General features: G+C 36.4%; 1 protein-coding gene across 6 annotated transcripts in view; it reads left to right on the forward strand.

The window, feature by feature from the left end:
- LOC126235879 (broad-complex core protein isoforms 1/2/3/4/5-like) overlaps positions 1–15753 on the forward strand; it is a 514245-nt gene that overhangs the window by 322296 nt on the left and 176196 nt on the right. Inside the window, exon 6 of one of the 6 annotated variants that reach the window (XM_049944795.1) lies at positions 693–1602. The exons of 3 other annotated variants lie outside the window; for them this stretch is intronic. In XM_049944795.1, coding sequence (XP_049800752.1) covers positions 693–952 — 260 coding nt within the window. In that variant the 3' untranslated portion in view covers positions 953–1602. Of the gene's footprint in view, positions 1–692; positions 1603–4088; positions 4786–12735; positions 12884–15753 lie in introns of those variants that run through there. 2 more of the 6 variants (XM_049944801.1, XM_049944804.1) reach the window with 2 other exon arrangements.

Below are 15753 nucleotides of genomic sequence, written 5' to 3' on the forward strand. Positions count from 1 at the left end.
ACATTATTTAATGTTTAGAATCATCCGCCATGTATCGCACCACACAGAAACTCTACCCAAGTCATCCTATATCATCTTACAGTTACTCAAAGATGACACTTTCCCATACAATACAGTGTCATCAGCAAACAGTCACAGATTGTTTTCCATCTTATCCATCAGATTGCATGTATACAGATGACAAGAGAGGTCCTATCACACTTCCCAGGGGCAATCACACCTCAGATATTTAAATGGACATATTAGTTCTATAATTTGGTCATCTATGAACATTTCAGTTATTTTATTGTATTCATTTTTCATTATTGTGGCTTTCTTCAAAAGAAGAACCATGGTTATTTTGCAAAATAACTAGCTAAAGTGAATATTTCAGTTTGTTGTGGATCAAACACATTCATGTGGTTTTCCAAAAATGATCAAATTCAGTAATGAATTTAAGAGGTAGAAATTCTTCTTTTCAGCATCTCCCTTACTGTTTGTACATTGTGATCCCTTCGAGGAAAGAGTACATACTTCTTTAATTGAAACAGCAGAAAAATTGTTTTTTTCTTGTAATCATGTTTCATGTAGTACAGGCAATGAAGTTAGCAGAACTTGTGTGTTTCTTAACTTCAAATCAGCAAACATATTTATGTAAAAACCAGATACCTGACAGTTTATTTACTATTTCTGAAGATTATTTCTTTTCTCAGGTCTGCAAAATATCAGTTACCAGCAGGGAAACTCATCACCTGGAGCAAAAATGTTCAGCTGTGATATTTGTGGAGCGGCATACAGACATGCTGCAAATCTAACATCACACAAGAAAATACATTCTGGAGAGACATTATGCGCACTTTGTAACAAAGTACTCAGTCGCAAATCGAACTTCCGAAGACATATGAAACTGGTGCATGGTTGTCCAGGATTTGATAGCCCTAACAGTGGCGTTGGGGGATTCCTGCAACTCTAGTCTGTTGTACTCAGTGTACCCCTTTTACTCTTGTAAAAACATGTTTTGACCAAAAGAAAGTGTTTAAACATACTGAAGTGAATCCAAAAACCAGTACTTCTTTATTTCATGTAATATGAAAACTATTTGGTTGTGCTGACTACTGTAGTTGTGACTTCAAATATTGCTGGCATACCTCAGGGGACTGGAGCACAAGCTCTTCAGAAATCAGTGAAAATGTAAAGAAAGAAATACAAACTAAATACAACATGGAAATCATAAAAATGAAAGCAGTGTAGAAGAATATTAAGATATCCATGAAAATGAATAGAGGAGAACTTTGTTCCAAAAATAGTATAGGAGTTGGAGAGCCAGATTAAGACTCCTTTCTCTAATTCTGCGGGTGATGATTTTATTACTATACTGCCGAGAGAAATGTGCTCCACTTTAGCATACATGTTAGATACATATATAGACAGAGATGGACCACTCAACATTCTATTGTGTTGTGAGAATACATTCTGGAAAAGAACAGACAAAAATGAGGAAATAAATCTACAGGTGATTGAAAGACACAGGTAACATCTCAGCTAAACTGCACTGGCTTTTGAGCTGAGGTATCACTCTTTTTTCTGGCTGATCAGAAATGAGACCAGTGAGAGATAGAGTCTGAACCCTTTTCTTCAGGGAGTTAAAAGAAATAAATACTAATTAATAGAAAACATATCAGAAGTAATGAGAAAAAGAAAACTTGTGTTTTACGGACTTTTATATTGATTAAAGACTATAGATCAACCATAAAGATCTTCAAATATTTGTGAGATAAGAAGTCAACAACAAGTTGGATCCATGAAGTAAAACTATGTTTAGAAAACAGTAATATAAAAGCTGAAGAAACAATTGACAGGGATGTCATTAGGGAAAAAATATTAAATATGGAAGGGTTCCAAAGTAAAAGAGTGAAAAAAACTGATTTGTATTGGCCAGAAGACAGAAAGAAAAAATGAAGTGAACAGATGAAAGAGCACTGGAAGAAAAGAAGAGAAGAAAGAATAAGGAACTGTAATTGGCACATTGTTCTTACTTGGAAGTGGGCCATTCAGGGGTAAGGGGGTGTGGGCAGGAGAAGAGGGAGGGGGGAAGAAAGGATGATTATAGTTTATTGTTCCGTCAATGGTGAGGTCATTAGAGATGGCTAATGAATGAAGTACAAACGGAATACTTTGTCTTCTGGTGCAATATCACTGTTCAATCTGTTAATGTCAGTGAATATTCTTTTGTATGATGATACTGAGTGCATGCAATGAGTGAATATTCATTAACATTATGATGGTGAGTGCAGAGAAGTAACATCTGTAGTGAAGATTATACTTAGTGAGCCATCTCAATTTGTGCCCACTGCATTTAGAAATATCAGACAGTTTGGATATTTTTGGAAGTCTTTCATAAAAGAAAAAAAGGATGGCATCAGCTACCTGCTCTTAGATTTGTAAACTTGTAAATAATGTCATTTAAATCAATTTAATCAGTAAATGTAAGAAATTTATTTTGGTGATACCATGAAAAGTTAAATTCCACATTAGACTCAATTCTAAAATGAATTGAACATTGCAGAACTGTAGCAAAGATAAATTTGTTTATAATACTACAGTCAGTTTGCTAAGTATTACATAGAAATGCCATGTATATAAGTTTGTTCTTAACTCTAAATCACTATTAATCATTAGTCATGTGAATGTCAGTAAAATTTATTCTGGTGTAAATATGAATAGTTATAATTCAGTGTCAATAATATCACAAATTGTACATCTTCACATAATCACAGAAGAAATATTTCATGCTAGGCAGCAGAAGACACAGATAGTTTCTGAATCAGAGAACCCCAAACTTGTAGAAAATGGAATTGTATGGGATTTAGGTAGAAATGTCATCTAGCACTTTTGATTTTGCTGTATCCTGACATGCCCTTTGGCGTGGGGTCATGTGTGACTTTTCTACTCCGTTACTGAAAAGTCGTGTTTCGAATAATCACTTCCTTTTTTGCAGAATTGAGGATTATCTGGCATCAATCATTAGTTTTTGTGTTACATTTTGTTCTCAACTGTGTCTGCTGCTCCCTGATAGGGCATTATTTCCTTCTTTTATCTGATTCTGTTTCAGTTTTGGAGATCTTTTTCTTTGTAAAGGAAATAAGTAATTGTATTTAAAATCTGGAATTTTACAGTATGAAAGAAATTCATACTTGTGTGATGTGCATTTGTGAGATGATTGGAATAATAGTCTAAATTTATAAGATCATATTTATAAAAGAAACAAGAAAGTGCTATAAATGATATTTGAATGAGTTATTGCAATAGAACACCACTATGTATCTGCAGAGTAGGATCAAAAACAGCACTTTGAAAAGAGTAATGTATTACTACTTCTACTTCTCTATTAACTAATGCTTCTATTTTCTCCTTAACTCAAAAATAATCTGCACTCTGTGACTATGCAGATAAGCCCATGTCAACATGACTATGTTTACTCTTGTGCATACGATCTGAATTGTCAGATCATGATAATAGAGCTTCCATTTACTATCACCACATGCAATTACTTTAATGTAGTATTTTGTGCTGTGCCATCCAGTTTGCTGTGTGTTAGGATGGGTTGTGTGAAGTGTAGAAGCACAGTAATTATGCAGGGTGTCTTTATAATAACTTTCAGCAGTTGGAATTTAATGTAATAGAAAATACTCACAGCTAAATTTGTGACAGAACTAGTATTCTTTACTGAAGATGACTTGCTTTGTTGCAGAAACATTTTTAATCTGTTATGGTGTCAACCCTGTCTTCTCCTTATGTACATAAACTTTTGTTATCAGTCATGCTGACAACTACTGCAATTTTACTCACATGTGTGAAAGTATTTATAAGTACTATATAAGTATTCAAAGCCACTCAGGAAGTGGATGTTGATAACCAACACTATGTGTCTGTCATCTACAGAATACTGCTCTTTCTCCACATGTATTTTACTTTTAAACTGACTTTAATATGATTACATAAAGATGACCGTCTGAAGTTCAGAAACAAGACCACTAACCTTAAGAAGGGAGCAGTCTAATTATTTTGTGTTAATTGTTCATAAAACATTGTGGGTTTCCTCATTTCAGAAATGAGGGCTTCTCGGCAATGTCCAATATGCTGGAAGGTTTTGGCTGTATCTACATCCCTAACACGTCACATTCACACTGCACATGCGGATCCTGGAGCTGAGCCTGAACCATGCACAGTCTGTGGAAAGTTGTTCAAAAATAAGTACAATATGTGGGTCCATCGCAGCAAGGTGCATCGTCTGTCCAAAGTGTGGCAAGAATCGTATTCACATGACTCATGCTAAATGACTTATGAGATATACACTTACAATCCTCAAACACTGAACCTGGGTCAGAATATAGTTATTAACTACTTGGTTTCCCACTGTCTGTGATTGGGACAACAGTCTGTGATACAACAGAAGAAAAAATTGTAAAATAAATTTATGAATGTTTGACATACTGTCAGGTGGAGACACTTGTGGCAACTGAAATACCGAAAAGTCTTTTATTGCAGTCTAGTGTGCCACTTCTTTTGCAACAAGTAGTTAACATCTTCAGATGGGAAAAGTCAAAGAGCAACCTGTCATTTTCATGTTCTGCATACAGTGGCCACGAGTGTGATATTAGGTTGCATTAAAAGACATTTCACTATATAAAATAAGTGTTAATCCTTATTATAAATATTGTAATTTTTGTATATTTATGTGTAATTAGTAGTTTACATCCTGTAAGTAGGATAAATTTTCTTACCCTCCATTGAAAATAAAATGACTGCATTTGTTATACAATTGTAACTAATGAAATAAAAATACAAAAAAATGTAAAAGGACCTATGTGTAAAAGTAATGACTTTCCTGAAACCTGTTGCTTTAGATACTAAGAGAGACATCTGTTACCATGATGACACAGACAAACACAATTTTCAGAAAAACTGTGCCATCTTTCAAAAAGTGCTAATTATTATTATGTTCTCTAAAAGAATCTGGAAGCATTTCTCATTCACAATGCATTCTGTAAACTGTATAATTTAGAGAGTCAAATCTTGTTCTTGATATTAGTTACTATGCCCTAAGTAAATTCACCTGCAGTTTAACTGGAAAATAACATTTTCTTAGTAACTGTTTTTGTTATACTGTTTCGTAATGCTGCACAGGAAATCATATTTTATTTTTTAGATTCATAATGGATTTGTGAATGGTGATGTATTAGTTTAATAACATACATAACTCAGGTGTAAGAGACATCAATGGGATCTGTGATGTACAATTTGTATTTGTGTACTACTGAAATGGCATGGATGAAGTATGAGAACTAGAAGTCTTTAGCAAGAAGTTCCATATATAATTAATGTACACATACATTTTTATTTACATGACCATTGGTGACTGAATTGGTATTCCAGTGGTAGAGAAAATTATCTGCTACTATTTATTAGTCTTGCCTACTTGCAAGAAGGCAGGTAAACAGTCTCTCACTTCACTGGAAGCAGACAAAAGTATTTAAGTTAAGTAATTGTTATTGCGTTATGGGTAATTGCAAATGGTTTATGAAAAGTTCAATCACAAGTTTGATTTGTCTCATGTGACTGTTACAGTGAATGAAATCATTTTAATGTCAATGGAAACTCACAGAAAGGATTTACAATAGCCTTTGTATAATGTATGGAGATTTTTTTTTAAATAATATTTTTTATTCAAAAAAACCTAAACAACAATTTACATATAGTGTGAAATTGTCACCTTTCGAAGAGTGCAGCTTAACCAAACTCAAATATATCAAAGGACTGGGCCAGGTTTTAAGGACACCTCTTTCACCATTTGACAAACTTTATTACCATTTAAAAATGCTATATATACTAAGAGAATTATTTTCTGAGACAATCAACAATTTCATTAAACGGCAGTTAGAAAGGGACAACAATTTGGATACCAACAACACTTATAAAATTAAATAGGGCCTTTTATCAGACTATAATTCTCTATAGACAAATCCATAAACAGGAAATCTTACATGTCAAATTATGACAAAATGTTATTGCACAGCGTGAGAGAAGAGTAATGGGTGCAAATAAGTTAAATATAATTTTCCATCACCTTTGACAAGAATGTTACAAACTTGCCCCACTGGGCTAACTCAACACTTAAACAACCCTAAAACTAAAATGCAATTGCCTGAATTATAGAATTAAAAAAATAATGAATATGAAATGCCAGGACTCAATGAGTAAGAAACAAATTTATTATTTGGCTCTGCAGCCTTTTTTAAGGAATTCTACCCTGCACAAGACAACAGAGATAGATCTCTTAAGCACGAGGTTTAATCTACACAGTGTGGATTATATGCTTTTTCTCTTACAAAATTTGACTGGTAACACCAAGCACAATAAATAGAACCCAACAGTGTGATGACCTGACAAAATAAGGAATAACTGAAAACAATCTGTTTGTGACTAGACACAGTGCCTATAAAATACAGTCAATTGTGATCAAACCAAGCACGAAGTCACCAAAGCCGGTGTTTTTACAGCCCCTGACATTAAAAGAAAGGGGGAAGGGTTGAGGGCTGCCACATCTAATGTGGCAGTTATTGAGTGGCAACCTCCACTGACCGCGTAGGCTTTTAGAATGATTATAACAGCAGTTACGTGGAACATTAATAGATTACAATTACATAACTTGGTGAGCGATGACCTCCTCAACGAAGATGATGCAGGCTGGCGTGGCATATAGAAGCACAGCTGCAAAGGCACTATGGTCCAGAAGTGCCATAAGGCAGCATACCGCACTGTTCATGACACAACTTCCCAGTGCCCAAAGTCAGTATGTCTCACCAAAATGCATGTCATGTGACCCCTTTGACACCAAGAGAGGAGAATGTTGCCACCCAAGCACCAGTGGTCCCATTCACTACTTCACGTGGCAACATCTGACTTCTCTGATTGGTGTACCACCACCACCACCACAGTCCCTAGATAAACAGCGCACACTGTATCTTATCTGTGGATAAGGTGGGCAGTTTGTAAAAGGAAAGGGCACCAACATGGCACATAGTGTGCTTTGGCTTTTGCAACAGATGTGGTAAACCCACACTGAACAAGAGTGCTGTATCCTAATTCGATTTTTTTTTTAATTGCTTGTAAGTACACTCACCTACTCACCTATGAATCTGATAATTTACTGAAATAAGAACTGTTTCTTTTAACTTACAAACTTATCCATTTCATAAGTGAGATGATATTCACACTCAGCCACTGGTTTCAAAATATTCAGGTACCAAATTTTCTTGAAACATCATCTACTGGAAGGGTAAGCTTTAACATTAAAAAGGCATCATTGTCACTAAAGATGATCATCACTGTCATAAGCGTATACATTGCACCAGTGTATTCCTCACAAAATGTACAGAATGAATTATAAAGCCAGGACATACTGGCTTGGGAGATTCTCATCTGCTTATTAAGATATCCCTGAATATCTTTATGTAAAGGAATAATTATTCTTTACAGCAGGCCACATTATTAATATTATAATATCAGAAGTGAAAAGCATTGTCTTAGTCTCTGTAAGAAGAACAGAACAAGTGATTGACAAAAAATCCTGTTGCCTTTTTCTGTGAATCCAGTAATGTGTCAGATACCAGGAGGCTAACAAAGATGTGGTTTCTTGAATTTTGGTCATACCAAAAATAATCTGGCAAATAATCTGGTCATTGGCTCCAGCCTTCAGGATGTCAGTTTTTAGTGGAATCCATTACATAACTGTAAACTGAGTAACGAAGTTCACAGATGCATCATGAAATTTCTGTTTAGGGGACTGACTAATACTCACTTAAAAAAAGCAAATGCATTCATTCAAAGCTCAAGAAGGAGAGGCTTCATGAATATGGATTGAATCAAGTTATACATTCACAGGCAGTACCAGCCACTGCAAGCTACTTTTGTAAAATGTACTAATAACAAATTATGACAGGTGTCACATGATACTTACTGGAATTGCTTAAAACAAAGCTTGTATGTAACGTAACACAGGCCTATCATCTCTCTACACAGGACGTCCCATGAGGAATGGACCATATTCAGGAATATGACAGGAATGATCATTTGGAGCAAAAAAGTCTGGTATACGTTGACTCTAAACTGCATACCTTAAGAGCTAACAGCACTTCTTCACCTTCGCTACTGTGAAACACATCACTTCTACTGAATAGGTGCTCACAGCTGTTGAGTTTTGCATTGTAGAGCCCATGTTTAGTAGACAGTTTTTTCTTGTTTTGGTCCTCCTCCCAAAATATGGAGTGTAAAGAGCTTGCAGCAGAAGAGATTTGTTTCGCCATATCAAAGATCAAGGTATACATTTTACAGCCCATGCCTCCCAGACATTTTTTGCTTTGGATGATCACTCCTGTCATATCCCTGGATAGTGGCCATTACTCCTGAGACTCCCTGTATATTGAGTCAAGATCTGTTTCTACATCTACATACATAGTCTGCAAGCCACCACATGGTGAGTGGTGGAGGGTAGCTTGTATCACTACTAGTCATTTTCTTTCCCATTCCATTAATAAATAAAGCAAGGATAAAACAACTGACCACATGTCTCCATATGAGCCCTAATTTACATTATCTCCTCTTCATTGTCCTTACGCGAAATGTACATTGACAGCAGTAGAATTGTTCTGCTGTCAGCTTCAAATACCAGTTCTCTAAATTTTCTCAATAGAGTCCATGATGCTCACATGATTGATCCTATCGATAATAAATCTAGCAGTCCACCTCTGAATTGCTTCAACATCTTCCTTTAATCTGACCTGGTAGGGATCCCAAGCACTTGAGCAGTACTCAAGAGTAGGTTGCACTTATGTTCTGTACACGGTCTCTTTTACAGGTGAACCACTCATTCCCTAAATTCTTCCAATGAACCAAAGTCATATCATATTGCAGCTTTACGCTTAGATATTTAATCGAGGTGACTGTGTCGAGCAGCACACTGCTAATGCTGTATTTGAACATTGTGGGATTGTTTTTCCTACTTATCTGCATTAATTTACATTCTTCTACATTTAGAGCTAGCTGCCATTCATCACACCAATTTTAAATTTGTGGAGTCATCTTGTATCCTCCCACTGTGAGACAATGAGGACACCTTTCCGTACACAATACCATCTTCAGCAAATAGCTGCAGCTTGCTGCTCATCCTGTCCATCAGATCATTTACGTATATAGAGAACAAGAGCAGTCCTATCACACATCCCTGGGGCACTCCTGACAATACCCTTGTTTCTTATAAACACTTGACTTTGACGACAGTGCACTGGGCTCTAATACTTAAGAAGTCTTAACAAGCAAGTTGCAAATCTGGGAAACTATTCCGTATGCTCATACTTTCATTAACACTCTGCAGTGGGTCATCGTGTTGAATGTATTCCGGAAAGTTAGGAATACAGAATCTGTCTGTTGTCCCTCATACATGAGCCACAGCATATTATGTGAGGAAAGGACAAGCAGAGTTTCACACAAGTGATGCTTTCTAAATCTGTGCTGATTTGTGGACTGAAGCTTTTCTCTCTCAAGGAAATTTATTTTATTCAAACTAAGACTATAAACATTAGAGATATGTGAAATTTACATCCCTGAGTACAAAATACTCAGATAAACTGTAGAAAGGCTGGCTGATGAGGTATTCTTTTACTAAGTTTTTGAATATCCCAGGGTTTCCAATTTCCTGGCAGTAATCTGTTACATTATAACATTTTAATTCAGAATAAAAGAGTCCATTCTGGACCCTGGCTAAGAATATATTCCCTATAGGAAATTATTTTTGTTTATAATATTGTGATCATGAATTTCACATTTCATCCTAAATTCACTGTTGTTATTAACCCAGAAAAGTGTCAGGGAGTTCATGTATTATGTATGAGAATCCCAAGTTCCCTGAAAAGGCATGTGCAAGATGTTTGGTTATTGGCTTTATAATACAGGGTGATTCAAAAAGAATACCACAACTTTAGGAATTTAAAACTCTGCAACGACAAAAGGCAGAGCTAAGCACTATCTGTCGGCAAATTAAGGGAGCTATAAAGTTTCATTTAGTTGTACATTTGTTCGCTTGAGGCGCTGTTGACTAGGCGTCAGCGTCAGTTGATGCTAAGATGGCGACCGCTCAACAGAAAGCTTTTTGTGTTATTGAGTACGGCAGAAGTGAATCGACGACAGTTGTTCAGCGTGCATTTCGAACGAAGTATGGTGTTAAACCTCCTGATAGGTGGTGTATTAAACGTTGGTATAAACCTGAACGTCAACTACCCGAGGCGATGGATCGGCCGCCAGGCAGCCCGTGACAGAGCACTTCATCACTGGCCTCCAAGAAGCCCTGATCTTACCCCCTGCGATTTTTTCTTATGGGGGTATGTTAAGGATATGGTGTTTCGGCCACCTCTCCCAGCCACCATTGATGATTTGAAATGAGAAATAACAGCAGCTATCCAAACTGTTACGCCTGATATGCTACAGAGAGTGTGGAACGAGTTGGAGTATCGGGTTGATATTGCTCGAGTGTCTGGAGGGGGCCATATTGAACATCTCTGAACTTGTTTTTGAGTGAAAAAAAACCTTTTTAAATACTCTTTGTAATGATGTATAACAGAAGGTTATATTATGTTTCTTTCATTAAATACACATTTTTAAAGTTGTGGTATTCTTTTTGAATCACCCTGTATATTCTTATTGCTCACTTCTGTACAGTTAATACTTTTCAAAGCAGGCAGAGCTGGGTTTTTCAGTTAACTTATCCATACACATGTATCTACCTCAGTTTCTTGTCCATGTAAATGAGTTCCCATTGTGCTATATTCAGGCATCTATAAGTAATTTTTATTTGTTTGGAAATCAATAATATGAGTCTTTATAAGACTGGAGATTAAACTGTTGAATTAATCTTCTCGCTATTATTGGTGTCAGTGTTTTAGTATTCTCTATCAATATACTAGTGTCCTCAACTCACATCATAGTTTTTGAAAAGTTCTCTAATGCCTCAGGTAAATCATTTATGTAGACCAAGAACAGGAAGGGACCCAGCATCAAATCTCTTGGGACGCCAAATTTAGTGTTTTTTCCACGTTAAGTGTAGTTTTATTCCTGTTATTTCATTTGCTAATGTAACCCTGTGTTTTCTACTGTTAAGATCCAATTTAATCCAAGCCTAGAGAATTCCTTTAATATTATATCATTTTAGTTTCCCCAGAAGAACTTTCTAAGTAGAGAAGCCTTCAAGGAAGCCAAACAGAGCTCTTGTTGGATGGTTATTCTTAGCAAATGATTAAGTATTTTGTCATAAACTACCTTCTCAAAAATTTTTCAAACTATAGGAAGGAGGAGGTGGTTCTATAATAAGAAGTACCTGGTAGTAAATAGCTGTTACTATCACATACTTCAGTCTTTCAGAAAATACGCCTTAACTCATTGAATGGTTGCAAAGCTAACTCAACTGTGGTGCTTCTTAGTCACACAAGGTTTTCATACTTCGATGGGAACCTTCACAGCCAGAGAGAGTTACTTGTTTTCAGTGATGTGATGATTTTTCTAAATTCCCTGACAGATGACTTGGCAAAACTGATGTCGTGGTGGAGTGATAAATGTTTGTCTAAGTAAGTCTAATGGATCTCCTTTTGATGCTCAAATATTCTTTTTTTCTGTTTTCAGTTACTGATAGGAAGAAGTCACTGAATTTTGCAGTCACTTATTTCAACTTGTTATCTTGTGTCTTGTTCCTCTCATCGGGAAGTTGGATATCATTTGCCTTATCGAGTTTATTCATTTTATTTCTAGTAATGCATGAAATTGTCTACACTTTGTTCTCAGACTTTTGCATATTTTGTGCCCCATTGTCTTTGTTCTTGAAGGTGGTTTTGAGCCTTGATATTGACATAAGGTTACCTGTCTGTATCACAAGTGATACAGGTAATATTTTATCATTATAGTGGGAACATCTGGTCTGAATTGAAAGGAACATGTGTTATTTCAAAATTGCAACAATAACAGTGTGCAAATTATCAAGTTGTACAAAATAGACTGTAAATTTTTGCTCAGGGAACACCAATAAGGATAACAGATCGATGAAGTATTAAAAAGAAGTATACAAGAAATACAAATGTGCTAAGTGTGCAAAAATTAACTGAATAATTAATTAATAAAGTACTTATTTACTCATCCCTCACCCCCCCCCCCTCTCTCTCTCTCTCTCTCTCTCTCTCTCTCTCCCTCTCCCTCTCCCTCTCCCTCTCCCTCTCCCCCCCTCCCCTCCTTTGTCTCAGAACTCTTGTCTCCCCCACTTCCACCCCTACCCCCTCTCAGTATCTATCTTATCCCATTAGTGGTCCTTCAATATATTCTTTAAGTTCTTTATACTTCAGTTTGTTTATTGCTTTCTGTCACAGTATAGTGGTTATTCTAATGATCCCTAACATTTTTCTGCTAAGATGTGCTGTACCTCTCTTATCTTTCCACACTTTTGCGTTTAGACATGTTGATACGTATTTACAGCTGAGAAAACTTTTGTTGAATCTAAATTTTTATTCGTTTCATTTACTATCCTACACTGAGTTAAAGTTGCAACACTACTGTCAAATTTCTTGAAAGAAGCCTCCTCAACATGAACTACTTTCTATATGTTACAATAGTATTGTATTTCACATAGGTACTGACTGACTGTTGTTGCATGCATCACAGGGAACACCGTCCCATCTCCGGGGATGGAGGCGTGCCCCTTCTGTTATGCAGTGTTGTCTTCGGGCAATCTTCGAAGACACATCAGGACACAACATGCAGGCATACCACCTGCCTCATGTACCTACTGCAGCCGCATCTTCAAGAACAAGTACAGCTTACGTGAACACACCCGCATGGTGCACGGTGTTTGGAAAAGATAACACTTGCACTCTCTAGCAGTGATGGAGATGTACACTGCACTGTGCCATCTTCATTGCTTCGGTCTGAGGCATACCAAACCTTAATGGGCAATTATTTGAGTTTTTTTTTTTTTTTTTGTTGATTGAGTGGAAATATGTAAGAGAACACATTTGTGTTTTTCAGGCTATCTTGACAGACAACTATTTGTAGTGTATCTCTAGGAAAATGAATGACTGGTTTTTCATATTTCTCTTTGACGTATTACTCTCACTATATTGTAAAGCTGACCCAGAGTTGAGCATTTGTTGATGTATGTACACCTGAAAAGCAGTCTATATTTCTTATTGCCATTTTTAATAGCCTTCGCTAAAAATAATGAATATGAAGAAAACTTAAGTCTGTGATAGAAGCTTCATCTACAGTAGATGGTTATCATATGTTCGTAGAAAAATAAGTGAATGATATAAGGACAGATGAGCACTCACTGCAGAGTGGAAGGTTGAGTGATAGACAGGTACACAAAGTAATAATGATGGTATTGTGTTATTGCTCAGCTTTTGAACTCCTATTCATGTCAGAGGGCAAACACACGCAGTGCCCCCACTTCCCCCTCTCTGTCCCCCTTTTCCCCCTCACACTTTGTCCTGCTGTCGTAGATTGATTGTAAAAAATAATTAATTGCAGGTAGTCTTGGGGAAAATCTCCTGGTTTTTATTTTCTGCTCTCATTTTATTATTTTTTTCCATTCCTTGTAGTACTATAGCTTAAGTCCTGTTTCTATTCCATGGTTTGTCCCTTCCTATTCAGGTATTTCCTTGTGACAGCAGCAAGCAATCAGATGTGTCTGGTGAACTAAATTTTGTAAAGTGTGATATGTTTCACCCATTTATTCTTTTTACATTCTGAAATTTACACTGATCAGAAAAAAATTGCAACACCAAGAAGGAGTTGTGCGACATAAATGAAAGATGGAAGGCATGTTTCTACATCTAAAAGATTATGTCTACTCAAACTTCATGAAAGTCGAGTAAGGGTAGCACTAGTAGTGCCACTATGAGGATGCAAATCATGTTTACTTTAAATACACACTGTAGTGGTCATGAGGATTTGTTATCTTTGAGATTGAACATGGTGAGTTGATGTTAGTCAAGAATGCCTTTACTGTGACAAAGACACCATTAATCATCTTGGGGTTGAAGCTCTTTTTTCCTTGTTTGCTTTAACAATAAATATGTTTTTTGGATAGGGTTCGCCTTTAGCAAAACACAGTTTTGTTTTTTAACCCAAACATGTTTCACTGCAGTTGCAGCATCTTCAGTGGGTATTTAGTTTATGGCTGTTAAAGATAAAGAATGTTCTTTACTGTTGGTTTACATGTAACTGTTAGTTTTTAAATTGTAGTTACAGATATTTGAAAAAAAAAACACATACAATTATGAATACCTTTTTACCACACAGTGTGGTTTTTCTGATATATTGTGTTTCTACAGTGACTGTTTTGTTTCACAGTTTGTCATCTGCAACCACTCACACCTTAAAGTAGATAAATTGTTTAAGCCAAAATTACGATTTGAAGGTTGTTATTTCTATGCCTGAAATTAATTATTAATTCTCTTTCTCTCTCTCTCTCTCTCTCTCTCTCTCTCTCTCTCTGTGTGTGTGTGTGTGTGTGTGAATTTACATTATGTTTCAGTTACATATTCTTTTCCCTCCTCTTCATCACTATCAAACACTATATATTGAGCAGTCACTGTCATTGTCACTGTTTCACTGTTTACCAGCTGTAAAAACTCTCACCTACAACAACAAAGCAGTCCACAGAATAGGCAACATACTCAGAAAACAAGGGGTAAATATAGCCTACAGGACAGACACCTCAACACAGAGAAAAATAAGGACAACCAACACAGGCAAAGACAAACACAACACATCTGGTATTTACCCACTAACATGTCAAGACTGCAAATCAGTTTATATAGGGCAGACAAGCAAAAACTTTAATACCAGATACACAGAACACAGAACACAGAAGAGCATTAAAAAGTAACAGCTGTCTTCCACATTTTCTGATCACCTTATGGACAAGAAACATGACCCGACAAACATCAATATTGATTTGAAAATTCTCAAATGCAGCAACAGCCCCCCACAAAAACTAATAAGTGAAGAAAATTATCAGATACAAAAAGCCATAGTGGAAGGAAAACAAGTGATAAATGAATACAAAGCTCTCTGCAGTGCCACTCTGTTCTCTGCCCTCAAGGAATTATTAGGCAAGACCAACCTATAGAGCACTCCCCCTCCCTCCCCCCAACTCCCCCCCCAAAAATCCTCAAAGCTACTGTCACACTCCCCCCCCCTCTCTCTCCCCCCTCCCCCCCCCTCCATTTTCACACACACACACAAATGCACAGACTTCTCTGAAAGATTCAGAACATCCGCCAGGAACACCATCAACTGTTCCACTGTCAACCATCTTGTTTTTCCAACTTCAACTGTTCCACTGTCCGCCATGTTTGTTTTTACAGCTGGTAAACAGTGAAATAGTGACAACACACACACAGAATTAATTAATTTCAGGCACAGAAATAACAATTTTCAAATCATAATTTTGGTTTAAACAATTTATCTGCTTTAAGGTGTAAGTGGTTGCAGATGACAAACTGTGAAACAAAGCAGTCACTGTAGAAACACAATATATCAGAAAAACCACACCATGTGGTAAAAGGGTATGAATTCATAATTGTATGCGTTTTTTCAAATATCTGTAATTATGATTTAAAAACTAGACGGCCACATGGCACTACCGAGAAGAAAGACCATTGTATTTACTATATG

This window comes from Schistocerca nitens, chromosome 2 (genome assembly GCF_023898315.1).
Source record: "Schistocerca nitens isolate TAMUIC-IGC-003100 chromosome 2, iqSchNite1.1, whole genome shotgun sequence".
Classification (NCBI taxonomy): domain Eukaryota; kingdom Metazoa; phylum Arthropoda; class Insecta; order Orthoptera; family Acrididae; genus Schistocerca; species Schistocerca nitens.